The 20,069-nt window shown below is 38.6% G+C and overlaps 1 protein-coding gene across 2 annotated transcripts in view; it reads left to right on the forward strand.

The window, feature by feature from the left end:
- efl1 (elongation factor like GTPase 1) overlaps window positions 1-20,069 on the forward strand; it is a 108,681-nt gene that overhangs the window by 4,555 nt on the left and 84,057 nt on the right. For both annotated transcript variants that reach the window (XM_027161951.2, XM_027161958.2), the window contains exons 7-12: window positions 1,781-1,998; window positions 5,946-6,069; window positions 8,908-8,987; window positions 9,804-9,940; window positions 10,840-10,962; window positions 14,010-14,109. In XM_027161951.2, the coding sequence (XP_027017752.1) occupies window positions 1,781-1,998; window positions 5,946-6,069; window positions 8,908-8,987; window positions 9,804-9,940; window positions 10,840-10,962; window positions 14,010-14,109 (782 nt within the window). The remainder of the gene's footprint in view (window positions 1-1,780; window positions 1,999-5,945; window positions 6,070-8,907; window positions 8,988-9,803; window positions 9,941-10,839; window positions 10,963-14,009; window positions 14,110-20,069) is intronic.

Raw genomic sequence — 20,069 nt, forward strand, 5'->3', positions numbered from 1 at the left:
GCTTGCATTTCTATTTGTTGCAGTTGTCTCGTGTCATGTACTGTAATACAAAATTGATTGTGAAAACCTGATGTGTACACACATTATAAACTCACCTAGGATTTTGATATTATTTAGACCAGCGGTCTTCAATCTTATCCGCAAAGGTGGAGAAGAAAAACAGGTGGAATCAGGTTTGGCTTCTACTTGGTTGGAATGAAAACCTGCACCCACACTGGCTCTTTCGGGATAAGATTGGTGACCCCTGATTTAGACTAATTATAGCAGGCTATATAACTTTCAGGGATTAAATAGTGCAAGGATGGATGTCGCTGTAACGACTGGCAAAAAATCTTTCCACTGCACACAGCCTCGACACCTGAAATTTCATATCAAATAGGGAATAATGGAAAAAATATGCAAGGGTTTATGGGATAGTATATTTGAGTGGGAATTCATGCCACTGGATGGTGCTTTAAATAATACCTGGATTGTGCGCTTAAATGTGGGTTCTCCGTTGTTTGAAAGCCAATGTTGACATTTGAAATCACCAAAACAAACATGCCCCTAACCCAGATGGGTCCCACCCCTGGTTTGATAGCTCTGCCCCACACATACACCAGACAAGTATAACGCAGCTATAACCCAGACAAGTCTTATGGCTTAACCTGCTGGGGCAGCTGACCGAGGGTATATTTTTATCAATAAATGAACTCAATGAGTAATACTATGGAAATACAAATGTGTTTCTGTAGTACTGTGTGTTGTACCGTGAAAGGTTTAGCTCCGTTTCACGTGGAAGACGTTCAGTTCTCTCCAGAGCTGGAAAGCTGATCATATATTAACCCGGGTCTTACTTCTTGCCTTATAGTAAGCCTTTCTTCGCTTTCTTTCTTTGTTTTTAATCCTCCATGTCGATGTTAAAACCGCTTTCTGCTAATGTCACACATGCGCACTGAACACTCTCTCCGCCGCATATTGACAAGACACGCCCCTTTCTGCTCATTGGCTACACGTTTGTTTTGTTTTTGTTTTGTTTGGCAGCCCAACGCAGTTTTCTGAAGCATTTCTCAAACAATGGAGACCCCGCCTTTAATTAAAGGGAAATAGCAAAATATGGAATGTGGGACAATTTATACACTGAACACTTGCAGCTTGCTTGCGTTTCAGAAGAGGGGTGGAGCTGCCAGGCATATAGGCTTTATAAGAAAACATTTTCAAGGTTCTCTATGATACTCTTGTCGACAAAACATCTTGTGTTTTTATTGTTTGTTCGCACTGGTTGCACCAGATGCACTTTATTTGGCTAGGACTTATTTACTTTAAGTCTTTAGCTCTGTGTTCTATGTAGCTCTGTCATTGTTTTGTGTAGCGCCATGGTTCTGGAGAGACGTTGTCTTATTTCAATGTGTACTGCTTCAGCTACATATGGTTGAAATGGCGTCATTTGCCATCAACTGGGAAATGGATTATGCTCCCATTTAGTAAAGAAAACAGATGCAGATGATTCTATGATTTAGATATTTATACATTAGGCACGAATACACACTGGTGTGTAGTGTATGACATTTGAAACACAACTTAAGAATAGTTAACTTTTGATAAGGTTAGAGGGAATGTGATCGAATGTCAAGTGAAAAACAATAGCTCATTAACATTAACAACAATAAATTTTTTAGATTATTTATTTATTTATTTATTTATTTATTTATTTATTTATTTATTTATTTTATTTAATACACTGAAAAACACAGTTTCATTTGTTTCGTGTCTTCATGACTGAAGTGTGTGTGTGGTGCAGGTAAATGCTGTGACAGGCAGTCTGTTTACTTCGAAAGTGCTGGAGGAACGGGCAGTGAAGGAGGCACAGGCTCACGAAGAGCATCCTGAAGCCGACGGAGGAGAGCAGGTTTACGACTGGAGCTCGGGCCTGGAGGAGACAGACGACTCTCATCTATATTTCAGTCCTGACCAGGGCAACGTAGTGTTTGCCAGTGCAATCGACTCCTGGGGCTTCAGGTGCAGCACACACTGCTAACACACAGCTCTCATAATATTTTTTGTTTCTGCTCATTTTTAGCATTAGCCCATATACTTTTTACGTCCATGTATTTGTAAACTGTGTGTGTGGTTCATGGTGTTTGCCATCATGTTTGTGCGTAATGTGAACCTGCCCACTATAAACCTCATGGATCACTGTAGAAGTAGCAGATAAGATAAGCTTGAGGGAACCCTACTAATTCTGCATCTTAGTCTCAGATATGATATTATACTTTTCTGTGGTAAAGTGGACCAAATGGAGGCAGATTTTGCCCAGAAAAGACAAGCATAAATATTGAGTATTTTATAAAACACACATTTTACTTTTAAACTGTGATATTATTATTATTATTATTATTATTATTATTTTTCTGTTTCAGGCAACAAAACCTTAACTTGAATAAACCCAACATGAAAAATGGAAACACATTAGCACATAATTTGCTCATTATAGCAATTATTGTTTTATTTATAATGCAAGATTGTGGTTAATGGTAGGCACCAGTTTGAAGTGGTGGGGCTGAATATTTGAGCACGTTACAGTTTGGCACATTGTATTTCTTTTCTGAAAGTGAAAAAAATTAAAGAACAGTGAAAGAGTAGGATTTTCCTTTGGTTGATGGACAAACGGGGGAAACAATGCTGACTGTCACATCAGGCACATTGGCTGAGACTCTTGTGTTGCTGGTATTGATTAAGAATATATTTAAGGGTTATTGTGGAACAGAGCCTTTTGCCAACCCAGTGCATCTGTATTGTGCATCATTGCTGCAGTTCTGTAAATGTCCACTAGATGATGCTCTCGTCAAAGGTTTTGCCCTTGGCAGCCCCCATCATTCCCTCACAGTCATGTTTTGTTCTACCACAGTAATTTTACCTCTCTAATGTGTGTAATTACAAATAGCTTGATATTACTGGCTTCCACTAAAAGCGTAATAATAATGTTTACAATACGAGGGCTCCTGTCGCCTTTTTTTTTTTTTAAAGGATTTTCTCTTGTTTAGCATCAGGTTTTCATGGTTTTAGAGAGACTCTGTGAAAGCACTTAGGATTGAAGTGCCATAGTAAATGGATCTGGGGTTTTAAAACGAACACACTTGAGCAATAGAAGCTTGTGGATATATTTGAAAAGAGCCTCTCTTAGTGCACCCATGTGTACAGTACATGGTAAGAAATAGCACATGAAGCTGAGCAGGGCTTTAATTAGGAAGCTAATTGTGCTACTGAATAGTAGTAATAGGTCGTTTTTACAAAGGGCCGGAAGAGCGGGTTATTAAAGGTTTTATAAACTTAACACGTCAATTAAATCATGCCTACAGCATTTTTTTTTTAGTCAAGTCAATTTACCAACATTACTGTATGTGAAAGGGGAACAGCAATGCTATGTTCACACAATAAACCGTTTATTTTCTATGTGAGCTTGAGACTTCCATAAAAATAAGCAAGAGAGATGCAACAAAGTTGAGAAAAGTTTAATTTATGTAAATATGGAGTGTCTTTGTGCAGCGACTACCAATAGGAGTGGAGTGGAGCAAATGGTGCTTCTCCTTCATCTCACATGATACAATGCATATATACACTGCACTATTATATATACAAACACCAAATCTCCCTCCAGAATGTTTCATTTTAGTGGCAAGAAAACTCATTTGTTGTTAAGTTGAATGCTGGTTGCACCACCCACTGAGCAACGTTATTACTAAGGTAACCAGTAGTAGGAAGACCAACTGGTGACTTTATATTTACAGCAACTTGCAGCGATAAAATCACTGAGTGTGCGAATGCACTATAACACACTGTAGACAAAAGTACAAAAAAAGTGAAATTGACAAAAGTTTCTCAAATTGAAAAAATGTTAAATAAGTTTCTATAACTGCATGGTAGGATAGTAGTTCCAGCTCAGAGGCAAATCACAGCTGTATATTTATGTGCCTGTTCTAATAAGCTATTATTTTTATAGTCAGCGCTTCTAATCGAACATCTGAGAATCTTCAGTACAGAATACAGTAAATGCAGTTGTGCCTGTTACTATGTTGCAGTTTGGATATGATCACTATTGTAAAGCCAGTGGTAGGCTAATAATTTCCAAACAATATCTTGTGCAGCTCTGTACAGTATATAGACAGGACAGGCAGGTTTCTGTCTGCAAAGAACTGCTCTTATTTCAGCCTCCAGTGCTAAAATATTTATCAACAAGTCTCTTGTCTGCAAAGCGTGCTCGTATTGACCGTAGGCAGGATGGACGTGCAGGATTTCTCAAACAGTTGAAACCAAATAGTGGTTTTGAATAGCTGTTGAAGTAAAAACAGTTTTTCAGTTCTTGCTAGAGACTTTATGGACCCTGCTGGACAGAGGGGTTTTTGATAAAGAGGACAATTTGCATGTTGGGACAATTGTATTCACAGAAAGCGTCCCGTCTCCCGCCTCCCCATCACTGATGACAAAAATGACACATGGGTTGCTTTTCTAACATTTAAGTTCCAACATACATGTTCCTTTTTTCCTTCAAAGTTCTAAAAGAAAAGCTGTGATTTTTTTTATATCATTTCAAATAATTTTGGAATTGGAGTCAAAAATAAATTGTTTGCCTTTTTTTTTATAAAGAACGAACAAATGTTTTGTAACATTTTCTTTGAGGTCAGGAAGGCTGTCAGTTTGTGTTCAAACGTCTGACCAATCGTTCAACATTCTTATCGTTTTTGTTAGTCCTTTATAATAAGGTGTTCAGCTCTGGTGTAGAAAGTAAACACCGAATGATCTGAATCAGGTGTAAACCATACAGTGGTTAAACTGTACAGTACTTGCCTGGAGGCAGGAAATCCCAAGCTTATTTTCTCTGTAAGATCTTAATTGCTTTTCATGTCAACATTATTATAGCAGCTTTCGACCTTTTTAAACCTTTCCTTAAAGAAATGAATTTAAATAGCAGGTTAAAGTGTTAGAGTATGTGTATAAAGGTTATTACACTGAAAACTCCCCAGAGCCTAGCCGGTCTGTGTTTGCACACTAAAAAACTGTCCGTCCATCCATCTATATATACATACATTGTATGGACAGCATTCGTCTATATTTGACCATCACTGTTTTCCCACAGTGTGCAGTTCTCTTGTATTCATGACCCAAATCTGCTGACAAGCATGACAATTCTCCTGTGCACAATGCAAGAACACGAGCGTCCTATGCAGAGCACTGACCTCAACCCCACTGAACACCTTTGGGATGATCTGCACCATAGAACTCCTTATCCAACATCAATACCTGAGCTCACTAATGCTCTTGTTGCCGAATGAACACAAATCCCCACAGGCACGCTCCAACATCTAGTGGAAAACCTTTCCAGAAGAGTGGAAGGTGTTACAACACTATTCAGAAGACTACATTTTGAACAGGATGCTCAAAAACCGTATAGCAAACATGTTCTAGTAAGCTGTCCGCAAAAGTTAATAGGCCACAATGTGTACTTACTGTACTGTACATATTCACATTCTTCGTCTTCTTCCTACCTGCATATCTATAGATTAAATTGTCTGCTGATAAAGACCATTAGGGCTGAAACTAACGTAGAAATGTAGATGCCAAGTACTTTGACGCGTTTCAGATTTTAGAAGCATAAAAACCAAAGGACACGACTCCACTTTCCAAGAGTAAAGCCGTTCTGCATGTCACTTGCAGATGAAAGGCACTCAGTGGCACTTTATCCAGCACGCAGAGCTCACAGTTCAGACGGTGAACGCTGATCTGTTGCAGAAGAGGGAGCACATGTGTCTTTTACTGTTTATCAAGTAGCAAAGGGAATATGTGCACTGCCATTTAGCTTATCTTGTACAGTTCAGTTCACAGCGGTACGATTTCTTTCTTTCTTTTTTTTTAGTATGAAATGAGCATGTGGTTATATGTTTTTATAAATGCACTTCTTGTTATTCCAGCATCCATCAGTTTGCACAGATGTACAGCCAGAAGATGGGGATTCGCTTGCAGCTTTTACAGAAGACCCTGTGGGGGGATTACTTCCTGAATGCCAAGGCTAAAAAGATCATGAAGGGAGCACAGGTAAAGAAGTTTTTAATGTTGGTGTAGGAAAGTTTTTGCACTTGATAATAGTCTGAGATGGTCCTGTTCTTACCTCATCTGGGAAGGCATCCCAGTCGATTTGGGAAGGTGATTTTGGAGGATTTTATCTAGTAGGATTTTAGTAAATGTAATCTTCTAGTATCACATATGCATTACTGATGTATGTGATCATCTGTGAGCTCAATCACAAAATCTTATCCCAGAGCGTGCAATGTAACGGCTGAAGTACAGTATCAGCAGGTAATATAATAATGTTTAGATTATAGGCAATAAACTGCAAAATATAGTAGGAAGGTCGTATCGTGTAGATTGAAATCATGAATATAACCCCATGTTTTTAAAATACATTTATTATTTTTTAAACTTCATTTTAAATTGCTAATTGCTGTGTGTCTGAAACGAGATCACGTTAAGAGGGGATCCAAATTGAATGAAAGCCAGTTGAGTCCAGTTCTCGTTTCCTCTTAAATTTTTTAGCATTGAAAAAATAAAAACAGAAATCAAAGCTACATGCAAATGACTACAAATACAAGTGTCAAAAAAAAATCACCTGTGAAGGCAAGAACCAATGATGTGCATATAGAGATGTATGTACACACTCTGATCCAGTGATCAATATAAAATATGACTGAATATACAGTTAGAAATATAAATCTAGTAATAAAGATCAATCTGACAAAATATACAAAAACGGTGTATCATGGTATGTGCAAAGAATTCTTTGCATACCTTTTGGACATGTGCAAATTGGTGTATTGTATATTTATCATATGGTTCATAGTTATGTACTTAACAACATGTGAGATCATAATAATAATAGTCAAATCTATTAAGTTTTATTTATTTATTATTGTCTCATATTTTCATCTGGATACTGGGGAAAAAAATAATAGGATAAATTTGAGCTCATATTGTCCACCGTATGTGTCCGTTTGGTTAGGTGTGATAAGTGGTCTTAAAGTGTGTTGTGATAGTAACAATCCTGTTTAGCCATCCTGACTTTCAAGTATCATTTAGGATGTCCACTCATCTCACTGTCCAGACTCAGTTATGCTAATGGACAGCACTTTCCCCCTCTAAAACGGCACTATATGTTCTCAAGAGGACACACACACACACACACACACACACACACACACACACACACACACACACACACACACACACACACACACACACACTCATATACTGTAGGTCTCATTAGCATCCAGCTCAAGCCATAGGGCTAAATGAAGCAGAGATAATAGACCGGGACACAGATCACCACTTTAGCTGAGCATCTGTACTAACTCCAGTAATGACATTCATGGCATATTTCTCCAACGTCCTTTTGTTTCATTCACGTCTGAGACCCTTTAAACGTTGTTTTGAGATTAAATAGGAGAATGTCTGAACAAGGAGCTTTTGAGGTTCTAAAAGATATAAATTTTGATTGAAGAGCTAAAGTCAACATGACAAAGACTTTTGCTAATTCTGTTCCATTATAGCACAGCAGTCCTGCTAGTTCTGTTAGACAAGGCACGGGTGTATATTAGTGCACACGTTCATGTTGTCTTTTCTATAGGAACATCGTTCAAAGGGAGCTCAACAGAGGACACGCCAGAATATACAGGATAAATCAATGATTTAGTGAAATACTGTGAGGATACATTTATTTACCATATTATTATAAGGACTTCCCAGTGACGGCTGCACCACGGGAAATCACCCAGACGGTGGCTTTGCAATTTTCTGAGTAACATGAGAAATTCTGTGTTTTTAATGTATTAATGTCAAATAAAATTGTAAACATCAGGAAATGCCTGGCCATAAGAGCGATCCTCACAAGTTTAAACCTCTTGCTTAAACTACTGTAAGCCAGATAAGTGGGCTGGACCTTGAATAGGTGATTTATGAATGCACACAGAACAGAATGATCTCCAAGACTAATCAGTCTGCTGTCGTTTCTCTCAGACCAATCGATCAGTCTGACCATTCTGCTCCGACAGCCACAAGTCGTTTTCTCCATCGCTATGCAGAAGAGTGTATGACCTCTAGACAAGCACATTGATCCTAAGGGTGGGTGCTTTAAGTCATTCGGACGACAAGCGATTCGGACCTTGTTGAGGATCAGAAAGCCACATTTAAAGCTGAAGTTGCATTATTCGACTGCAGCAGACAGCAGTTACAGAGTGAGGAAGGCTTACAGCAGAAACACCTTGTTGATCAGTAAGGTCAGAGGAGGATGGCTGAGCTGCATCCAGCTGACAGGAAGACTGCGGTAATATGAAACATGCAAAATAACATCAAATTAAATGATGCCTTACAGCAGGCATTAGTATCAGAGCCATGGTGTTATAGAGACTGAATCAGCTTGAAACAGCTTCTGGCCTATCATTTTTCTGATTTTAACAGCACTTATTTCAAAGAATATTGATGTAAATTAAGTTTGTGGAAACAGTAACACCACTGGATACTCAAGAATCCTTCACTTTCACTTGGGAAAAAAAAACAGAGCTGTTCATCCAGCTTCTCACATTCAGCTATGTTGATTTATACTTCACCTTTTTGAGCTTTGGACACCTGAAGATCATCTGGTGAGATTAATAAAAAAAAAAAGTTTTTTTCTGATCTCACAGTGTGTAAATCGATGTATCTGTTGAATGCACTTCTGTTAAATGAGTTTTAATACACATCAACTGAGTCATGGATGAAACAATGAGATAGCTGATTCAGACGTTTTTGCCGATTTTTATTTATTTCTTTTTTTGGATGCCAATGCTTGGCCTCAAGTGACGCTCTGGTGATTTGATTGTCTTTCTTTCTCTTTCACTCCAGGCGAAAGGAAAAAAGCCTCTTTTTGTCCAGCTGGTCCTGGACAATATTTGGAGTTTATACGATGCTGTGGTCATCAGAAGGTAACAAGCCAAAACACATATTATTAAATCAGCACACTTCATTTTAGCTGTTGTATGTATTTACTCTAAACTCAGCAACGTGCAGAAAATCTCTAGGATTGCAGATCATCTCGCTTTGTTACATATAATCTGATGCCAATACGTACTGCATGTGCTTAGAGACATTTAATGTTACTGTTACCATGGCAACAAATATCTTATCCTGCAGCTTCAGTTATTTAATTAGTAATACATCTATCTATCTATCTATCTATCTATCTATCTATCTATCTATCTATCTATCTATCTATCTATCTATCTATCTATCTATCTATCTATCTATCTATCTATCTATCTATCTATCTATCTATTTGTCTGTCTGTCTGTCTATTTGAATCTACAGTTAGGAGCTACACTTTACTTGCTTACTTATGCATATAAACTATTATGCCTAATATATTTCGCACATCTTGAATATTTATTGTATTTGTGTTTTTTTTTTTTTTTTTTATGGTACACCTTTCCTCCCTCTTTCTTATTCTCGCCTATTGTCTTGGGTATATTTTTTTTATTGCCCAGCTGTAGAGTACCTGAGGCTTAAGTATTAGAGACTCACCAGAGCATCGATTATAAGAGCCACAATATGCATTGCACTGTCCCTGACATTCTGTGCACATGATAAATGAAAGTAAACTTGAAACTTTTCTGTTTTCCAGTGTATTAACTGATTATTAAGTGGAAATGTTACAGTCCCACAGCTCATAGTGTCTTTTGACTGAATGTTGTTTGCTGTCTGTCTCCTTATCGTAGTATTTAAAAAAATCTGTTTTAACATAGAGACAAAGAGAAGGTGGAGAAGATGGTGACCTCTTTAGGGTTAAAGGTCATGGCCCGAGACCTTCGTCACTCTGACCCGAAAGTGCTCCTGAGTGCCATCTGCAGTCAGTGGTTGCCCGTGACTCAGGCGGTGCTCTGTATCCTTTCCCATGGCACTCTGACGGCTTTTTTCCACTTTCAACCCACTGCAAATGGGTAACTACATGTGGCTTCGAAAGAATGAAGGAAAGGTAAAAATTAATAAGGATGCTCAAACAGACTGAGAATAAAATGCTTAAAAAAGAATGGACAGGTGGGAGGAAAACAGAAGGAAAGTGAATGGGAAGAAAGAAAGAGAAACAGGATTGAAGAATAAGGTGCAAATAAAAAAGGTATGAAAACAAACAAATACAGGGGCTGAAAGAAAGAAAACAAAAGAAAAAAAGTGCTTAGAGCAAGTAGAGACTTGCGTACTGTTTCTTCAACAGTAAAAGTATTTGGTATAATGAATTGCGGTTTCTTTGGGGAAAGTGCTGCGGTAGAAGAGGAATAAAACACAAACATATGTCCCTGGTCTTAGAAAAAGACTGGATGCTAGCACAGGATTTAGGTACAGAAATTTTGAGATTATATGTTAGAAGTTTGTATGAAGTACTAACAGAGTTGTGAACGTTTTTGTGGCACACCTCCTAAACACCTGCCTCAACTCTGACAGTCGGAAGGAGGATGTTCCTTCCACATGGTGTGTAATTAACACCTTCACACACTGAGGGCCTGCACACAGGCAACAGGTGCTTTGTGATCTTTATACCACCAGACCAGCTTTATCATTCATTCCTAGCTGCACTGATAGTGGAGTGTATGTGTGTGTGCGAGTGTGTGTGCGAGTGTGTGTGCGAGTGTGTGTGCGAGTGTGTGTGCGAGTGTGTGTGCGAGTGTGTGTGCGAGTGTGTGTGCGAGTGTGCGCGCGAGTGTGCGCGCGAGTGTGCGCGCGCGAGAGAGAGAGAGTGAGAGGCACTATACCAGTGTGTGTATGGTCTTTAACCACACGGCTCAGCGATGGTGTGTGAGAAGTTGCCGGCTCCTACTGAAGTGAGCTCTGAGAGAGTGGAGAAGCTGATGAGTGTGGGCACACGCAGGTTCGACTCCCTGCCCGAAAAAACACGACAGCTAAAAAAAGGTGAGTGAGAATGAGACAGTTGATGAGGAATACAGGTGGGTCACTTTAGTCCCTGACATGGAGAAATGGAGGGAAGAAAAAAAGTTTGATGACATAACTGAACCTTTAATTACACTGGGAAGTGAATATTTGCAAATACAGAGCACAGATAATGGCATCTATTGTAATGGTAGGGGGAGAAGTGGGTGGCTGTTGAGTCACAGGGTGATGAGCTGTACAAGTGATTTTTACACTCTCTATAAGCACACCATCCACTCTATTTTACATAGTGTGCTATAGTTCCTTATAGAAAAGAATGATAAAGGAAAGAAAAATAGAAAAAGACAGACAGTAAGACTGGTTGAAGGAAAGAAAAAGGCGACGAAAGAAGGAAAGAAATGCGTAGTGGTAGAAAGGGAAAATAAATTCAGAAGCTAAATGACAGAGGGATGAAAGAATAAGAGACAGTGGTTTAGATGAGTTAATGAGTGTTGTACTTTTAAACTAGTATATTCTTTATTTCTTCCCACATCACCACCTCCTCACACACACACACACACACACACACACACACACACACACACACACACACATACACATTTTTAACAGAGTAATAAACGGGGTGTTTTTGTTTTGTCTTCATTACTTTCTCCTCCTGCCTGTGTGTTTGCTAAACTAACTCATCCTCACTTCCTCACTATACTCCAGTTCATCCTCATTGTGAAGACCACCACCAGTATACCTGCTACTATTACTGCTACTGCCATCTATCACTATCGGTACAATCACAACACCTTTTGTTCACAGAGTTAGTATTATCAGAGTTATTTATTTGAACAGGCTTCATTGCTCATGGTCTTATTTTTCTGTGCTGTATCTTTGCCGGTGACTCTTCACACATCACTAATCACTCATGATGCAAAGTTGAGTCTGATGTAAAGAGCAACTTTGCTGGAACTGATTTTCCCTGACGGTAATATCGTCTGATGTGAGGAGTCTGGAGGCTGCTTTTACTTTTACTTTGACGCCCACTTTTTAATTTTTTTTAATTAACTCTAGACCGATCATTTGTATGAAAGTTGAACAGCATTCCATGTGTGTCTGTGCTGCTTGTGTGCTGTGCTGTATAAAGATATTCCCTCAGTGATTAGACTCTAGGCCCTGGGCTTTTATCAGCTCTGTGGCAGTGACCTCCTGTCATGTTCTTCTTTTATGAAGACTTTTATGTTCCTGTCAAGCGTGTTATTTTGGAAGGCATCAGCGCATCACCACTGCCGTCTCTCAGTAAAAGGCCTTTGGTGAATGGGAAGTTAAATGATACTGACATGTGCTACTAGGGTGTTTATCAGATTTCTCTTGTCACCCAGCAGCTCTTTCTCACTCAGGTAATGTTTCTAAATACCAATACAAGTAAATAAACAGTGCTGCGTGTACTGTGCTACAGAGGCAGAAAGATCCATGCAGCTGGGACTCGGTGCAGCTGTTTCAATGGCTGTTTAATTTTGCTCATTTGTTCCTAAAAGACTGCGGTTTTAAGTTAAAAAAAAAAAAAACAACAAAAAAAACATTTCATTTTCTGGTGGCGGGGCTGTGTGTGCGGGGTGGGGGGTTGGTGTCATGGAGAGTATGCTTTGCCTCAAAGTCTTAAGTGTAACTAATTTGATTTAGATTAGAAATTTCAGAACTACTACTAATATTCTGTTATTATTATTATTATTATTATTATTATTATTATTATTACTACCATCAGTACCATCATCAACACTAATACTGTTAGTACCACAAGTCCCTACTACTGCTATTATCACCACTACTAATACCACTACTAATTCGACTGATCCTATTACCACTAACGCAGCTACAATTAACACAACTACTACCACTTTTACCACCACTACAGCTACTACCACTTTTACCACCACTACAGCTACTACCACTTTTACCACCACTACAGCTACCACTTTTACCACCACTACAGCTACTACCACTTTTACAACCACTACAGCTACCACTTTTACCACCACTACAGCTATTACCACTTTTACAACCACTACATCTACCACTTTTACCACCACTACAGCTATTACCACTTTTACCACCACTACAGCTACTACCACTTTTACCACCACTACAGCTACTACCACTTTTACCACCACTACAGCTACTACCACTTTTACCACCACTACAGCTACTACCACTTTTACCACCACTACAGCTACTACCACTTTTACCACCACTACAGCTACTACCACTTTTACCACCACTACAGCTACTACCACTTTTACCACCACTACAGCTACTACCACTTTTACCACCACTACAGCTACTACCACTTTTACCACCACTACAGCTACTACCACTTTTACCACCACTACAGCTATTACCACTTTTACCACCACTACAGCTACTACCACTTTTACAACCACTACAGCTACCACTTTTACCACCACTACAGCTATTACCACTTTTACAACCACTACATCTACCACTTTTACCACCACTACAGCTATTACCACTTTTACCACCACTACAGCTATTACCACTTTTACCACCACTACAGCTATTACCACTTTTACCACCACTACAGCTATTACCACTTTTACCACCACTACAGCTATTACCACTTTTACAACCACTACAGCTACCACTTTTACCACCACTACAGCTACCACTTTTACAACCACTACAGCTACCACTTTTACCACCACTCCTACAGCTACCACTTTTACCACCACTCCTACAGCTACCACTTTTACCACCACTACAGCTACTACCACTTTTACAACCACTACAGCTACCACTTTTACCACCACTCCTACAGCTACCACTTTTACCACCACTACAGCTACCACTTTTACCATCACTCCTACAGCTACCACTTTTACCACCACTCCTACAGCTATTACTATAAACACCACCACTACGATTACTGTTACTGCTACTACTACTAAACCTACAAAGTACAACTGAGTTCATTCAGAATAAAATATGCTACAGGTCACATTGGCCTAAAAAAAGCACATGTCTATGTTGGAAACATTGTCTTGATATTTTTTCTTTCCCTGCAGCATTCTTGGAGTGCGCAAGTGAAGAATCGGCGCCAGTCATCGTTTTTGTGTCGAAGATGTTCGCTGTGGATTCAAAGGCCCTGCCTCAGAACAAACAGAGGTGCAAATTTACTCGCTTCTACTGTCTGTGTGTGTGTGAGTGTGTGAGTGTGTGAGTGAGTGAGTGAGTGTGTGTGAGTGTGTGAGTGTTTGTGAGTGAGTGAGTGTGTGTGTAGATATTTGATGAGAAAAAAGTGGGTCTCTATTGAAGGGTGTGTTTGTGTGTGTGAGAGAGAGAGAAGGGGGGGACGGATGAGTGGAAGAAGAAAAGAAAGGATGTTGGCTCTTTTCCTAAAGGATATAATTTCAAAGTGGCCCCTGATCATAGGCAGGTGTATGCTGATGCGCCAGGGGCTTAAATAATAAATGTGTGTGTGTATGTGTGTGTGTGTGTGTGTGTGTGTGTGTGTGTGTGTGTGTGTGTGTGTGTGTGTGTGTGTGTGTGTGTGTGTGTGAGAGCCTGTGGATTCAACAAACTTGACTTAATGAAGTCTGGCCAAACAGCGATCTAGCAAACAATCAATATTGCAGTATTTCCTCTGTGTGTGTGTGTGTGTGTGTGTGTGTGTGTGAACAGATGCATGTCTCTTACTGAGGTGTATACACAGCGTGGGTGTCAAAGAATATAGCAAGTGTACACTGAGGTGTTGCTATTTAGGCATCCTGTTAGTAGAATAATGTTTGGGATGCAGACTGGTAATCTGCATGGTAAAGAAATATGTCCAGCAACATACAGAAATTTCCAATCCTTACTTCCAGCAGCTTTAAATCCAAATAAATAAAGACACTAAAGAAAAAATTTAAAGGAATTCAGAGGTTTTTTTGTTAACAGGTTTGTTTGTATTTTCAACCCCAGATTTCCTTCAAATTGTACTGGAGTATTTGTTTTTCCAGAGAAGCTACTTTATTTTTTGGTGACAGCCCGTTTTTCTTTGTACAGCGTATCAGAGCATTTGTGAGGCTCAGTCCCAGCAGATTATGTTTTCTTTTCCAGCCAGATGTGGGTGTTAACTACACTCACAGATCTGCCAAACTGCCAGGGAAGATTATTTCAATAGCAAAATACCTTCATAATCATTATACGTGTTGTTTGGAAAGAATTCTTTTGCAGTCTAACATTATTATCCTAGTTTACTCTGACTTAAGAATCTGTTCGGGTGGGAGCTGGTACATAAAAAAATGAGGAATTCAACTAGACTAAGAATATGAAGTTAGATCAATAATCAAAACTTGAAAGTGTGAAGGCATAATATCCGTGTCATGACAGGCTGAGGTCAGGTGAAAAACCAGGACTGCAGTAAACGGGAAAAAGGCTTTGTAAGTTCAGGTAAGGCACACTGTGTGCTAATTCTCTCAAACACAAGAGCTTAAATACACAAACTATTCGAAGGGCACATTGAAAACAGGTGAGCATAATCAGGGAAGACAAGGGAGACAACCAGTGACAGGACATGGGTGGAACCATGGTACGAATTAAAATAAAAAACCTGTGTTACGGTAAACAAACACTTAACAGCATGGAAGCGCTTGCTGTAGAACATCGGGCTGCTTATACAAGAGGGAAGTAGCCAACAATAGGGGATTGATGACTCGAAATTACTCCTAGGTGCGATTGAATGTGTGTGTATGTTACAGGCTGCCTTTTTTTATTGTCTGGCATCCCATCCAGTGTGTATTCCCATGCTATGCCCAGCGTTTCTGGGATAGACTCAGGATTCGATGTGACCCTGAGCAGGATACAGTAATTAAATGAGCGAACAAATGAATGAAAGACCCCACGTGTAACACCCATTCTGCTACTTAAACTGAATGCTGTCATGCATTTCCACGAGTTCCCGATAGTGTGGCCGATAGAAAGCAATGCAGCTGCAATCAAATTCTCAACAATACTACTACTGACACCATTTGCATCTTTTTCATTTCTAATAGCCAAGCACGACTCTTGAACAAATTCCAACACACATCTGTTTAATCAGACTAAGGAAGTGAGGTTAGATTAAAACAAACACACCGAGGTGAAAGTCATACCCCATTTGTATATAATGCCTGAAATCTTTCTCCAGTCCTATCAGTTGGAGCTCCGCCACCAGCTGGCTGTTACTAGTGATCTAAGGAGAAGTTTCCAAAACCAAATATTGTTTGAATCTAACTCGTTCTGATCTTTTCTTTTGCTCTTTTGTTTTTTAGTTTCCGATGAGTCCGGGATTCACTTCTTATTGGTAGTATTAATTATTAATATGCATGTAACATCTAATTTCGAGATCAAAATAAGGAGTCAGCAAAAAACGGAAGCATGTTTTTATTCATTATATATATATTTTTTAATATTATTGTTTATTGTTAATTATTATTATTATTGTTATTTTATTTTTTTTGGAAATTGACCAAAAGAAACTACAGATGCAAAAACACAACCAACAAAAGAACTGTCTGTCTTTTTCCAAGCTAAATGAAGTGAGTGAAATTTTAGATGGCAAGGTAACCTGTCTATTGTCAATGAATGCATTCACTTTTTAATATTTACTTCATTAGCGTATCGTCCTGACACACTGGATTAGAAATTATGTCGATTTGGTTTATACTAGGTCTCCACAACATGTGGTTCTGTTGCTGCACACTGCGCATTGTCAATGCACTACGTCTTTAATACATTTATGCAATTATAAAACGTTATATAAAATAAGGGAACGCTGGACACACATTGATGTTATGAAATCCTTGAAACACTCCAGTCCAGGGCACACTAGGGGGCGCTGTCAGTAAGGTCACTAACGGGACACTAGACTCCTTGTTCCCCCATTTGACCTTGCGAACTGGTGAATTCCCGCAGCTCCTTGTTTCCTTTCCTTTATTTATCCAGGTGAATCCTATTGAGAAGAAATATCTTGTTTGCAGGAGAACTTTCCCCTCATGCGTTCATACACTAGAGCCTCCTGCCTTCCTCTAATGAGTGAATTTCCTATTCGTGTGTGTGTGTGTGTTAAACGGGAGTGTGTAGTCAGTAATCCACTCAGACAGCATTTCATATTCTTTGCTTTTCAAAGAGGCATACATAAACATACAGGCACCTAGGCATATTCCTCTGATGGCACTTTGTTTGGTAAAAGAAATCAGCCAGGCTTAGCACTTAGCATAGAGGCACACAGCTTTCTTTGAGCAGACAGCAGATACACCAGCTGAATCACAGATGTCTCTCTCTTTCATTTGTAGGTGCACTGCATGGGGTATGGAATAAGGGTTTCTCTACCCTATCTATCTGCCTCTTATGTTTTTTATAAATAGGGAAATTACTTTGTCTGATAGAAGTTTACTTCATATAATATGACAAGGACTTGTACACCCTACATAGTGCACTATCTTTTTTATTTTACAATATAGGAGATTCAGCTCTTTCAATAGAAGAGCATGTAAAAGGATAAGGTCTAATACACCGTCTTTATGCCCTATATACTACACTGTCAGGTCAATTTTGGAGCTGTGGGGTTTAGACGATAATGTTTCCTGCACTATATTGGTAGGAAAAAAGAATAACCTTTCATTACAGTATTGCAAAATTCTTTACATATACCAGCAATTTAGGAAGTCAGGGTCACGATACAGTTCCCCTGGAGCAGAAAAGAATAAGGGTTTTTCTCATGAGCCTAACAGTGCTCAGGAGCTGGTCAGAGCTGGGGCTCGAACTCATAACACTTTGATCCAGTAGCCTAGTGCTCAAGTAGAATTTGCTCTCTCTGCATACAAAGGCATTTCATAAATTAATATAGTATATACAGTTATATGGATAATAAACTCCTCATTTTTATGAAATGGTGGTTTGTTCAACCTTACACAGTGCACTGTTTGGTCACTTGAGTGGTTTGGGATTCTGCTGATCCTTTATAAGAGCTTAAGTTCTTTTTGACATAGTTCACTGTTTATCTGATTCAGTTTTCTGGATTTGCAATTCAAGTTTTCTCATATGAGCATGGAGTATCTGTAGTAATTAAAATACTGGTTAGAGCATCCTACACAGTGCACTGTATGTCCATTTTGGAACTCCTTGCAATTTATCTCCCCACCCATATATAAGTGCACCATATGTCCATTAGGAGCCATTTAAGATTCATAAGGCTATATATATATATATATATATATATATATATATATATATATATATATATATATATATATATATATATATATATATATATATATATATATATATATATGCAATTCAATACATAAACATACACGTGTGTGTGTGTGTGTGTGTGTGTGTGTGTGTGTATATATACACGTGTGTGTAGTTATATATACTATATTTAGATTTATATATACTATATATAATGTGCTAAGAAAATATTGATTTTAACCCTTCATAGTGCAGGAGTAGTCCAATAGAGAGCTGTTTGAAAATCAAACTTAGGAACTTTAGCTTTATATATTTTTAATTGTGAGATACAGTAGAGGCCATGTCCAGAGAGGAATTTTGCAAGAGTCGTGATCAATTAATTCTGAAATTGTGCAAAGGGGTATTCAGACATCCTCCATATCTCTGGACTTAAGAACTATTTGCGCATAGGGATTTGTAAGAGTGGGATGGAGTTTGTCGAAAACAGACACACATCTCAGTCACCAGTGACTCTGTCCTTGGCCTTAAAACCCATTATTCATGCTTGATATTGGCTCAAGTGAGAAGCAATATTTAATTCAGAGCTCCCGAATTGACAGTTTGATGGCCCCATAATACATCAGACTGAAATGTATGCTTTGGTTTGTAAACACACTAAAACACTATGAAATGCCATCTAAGGACTATTGCTTAATTAATAGTACAATACTTTTAAACTCAATGAAATATCTGTTCTCCACACACCCAACACATCAAAACACATTATCATGAACAAAGAAAATGGTTATCACAAGTACCATTTTTTTTTACAGATAAAGTTCTGAACTGTAACTTAATGTTAGCTGAAACACTGTTGTGGAGCTGTTAATAAGAAGCAGAAGAGATGAGAAGTATGCTCAGAGTATACAAGTATACAAAGCTAACCTGACCTCTGTTCTAAAGGTTATAAAAGATACAATAAACCGAGGACGTAATAAACAATTATCAAAGCAGTTTTAGCAAAATGCTAATGTAATATTGTCCCTCGCCTATTTTGGCCTTAAGAGTGTGCAACCCAATGCTGTTAATCATTAGAAGCAGATGGCCACAGGAAACCAGGAGGAGGCTCGGCAGCCATGATGAATCTAACTATTGTTTTAATAGTCGGGCCTGTGGAACATGTGTATGTCTGCACGGAGCTCCTGTGTAGTTTTTCCTAAGTAGATGGAGCTAATGAAATCCATCCCAGCATGCCTAACAAGGGAAAAGTGATTAGCCACACACACACAGTCAAGAAGGCGCATGAATGCTAGCCAGGTGCTCTACTGGGAAAGTAGCTCAAACTGCGTTCGGTTACTACATTCTGAAAACCATTAGACCTTGTTTTTTTGTGTTTTTCAGGGCTGTGGCAAAAATGCTAAATGTCTTTGATAGTATAGGCCGTAATAGACTTCATCCTAACTAAGAAGATGCGTCACAAAGAGCAGTCAGACAAAAAATTGCTTGCCATGTGCTTATGAAAGCCCAAAATGTCCCAGTGTCAAATTCAAATGTAAAAACCCAATGTGAAAAAAAAAGAGGTAAAGCTATAACTAACCCTGATGACTCCTACCATAAATGCTAAGTCAACATCTACTTCTAGAATATTTCACAATATCATCAATTCTACACATTTTTAAATAAAGTTATTACTAGAAGTAATAAAATATTAGAACAAACATACAGATAGAAAATGAAACGAGACGAGAATCAAACACTCCACAGCACTGTTGAACAATGTAGCTTATCCAATAGCTTACTAGCTAAGAACCTTGCTAATGTTCAGTTAGATATTAAAATCAACACTGGAAGCAAATGTGCCCTAGAGTTGTTACAGGTAACAGCTGATTTTATAATATTAACCGAGTTGATTTTAGTAAGCATTCATTCGG

The sequence above is a fragment of the Tachysurus fulvidraco genome, chromosome 2 (assembly GCF_022655615.1).
Source record: "Tachysurus fulvidraco isolate hzauxx_2018 chromosome 2, HZAU_PFXX_2.0, whole genome shotgun sequence".
In the NCBI taxonomy this organism is placed as follows: domain Eukaryota; kingdom Metazoa; phylum Chordata; class Actinopteri; order Siluriformes; family Bagridae; genus Tachysurus; species Tachysurus fulvidraco.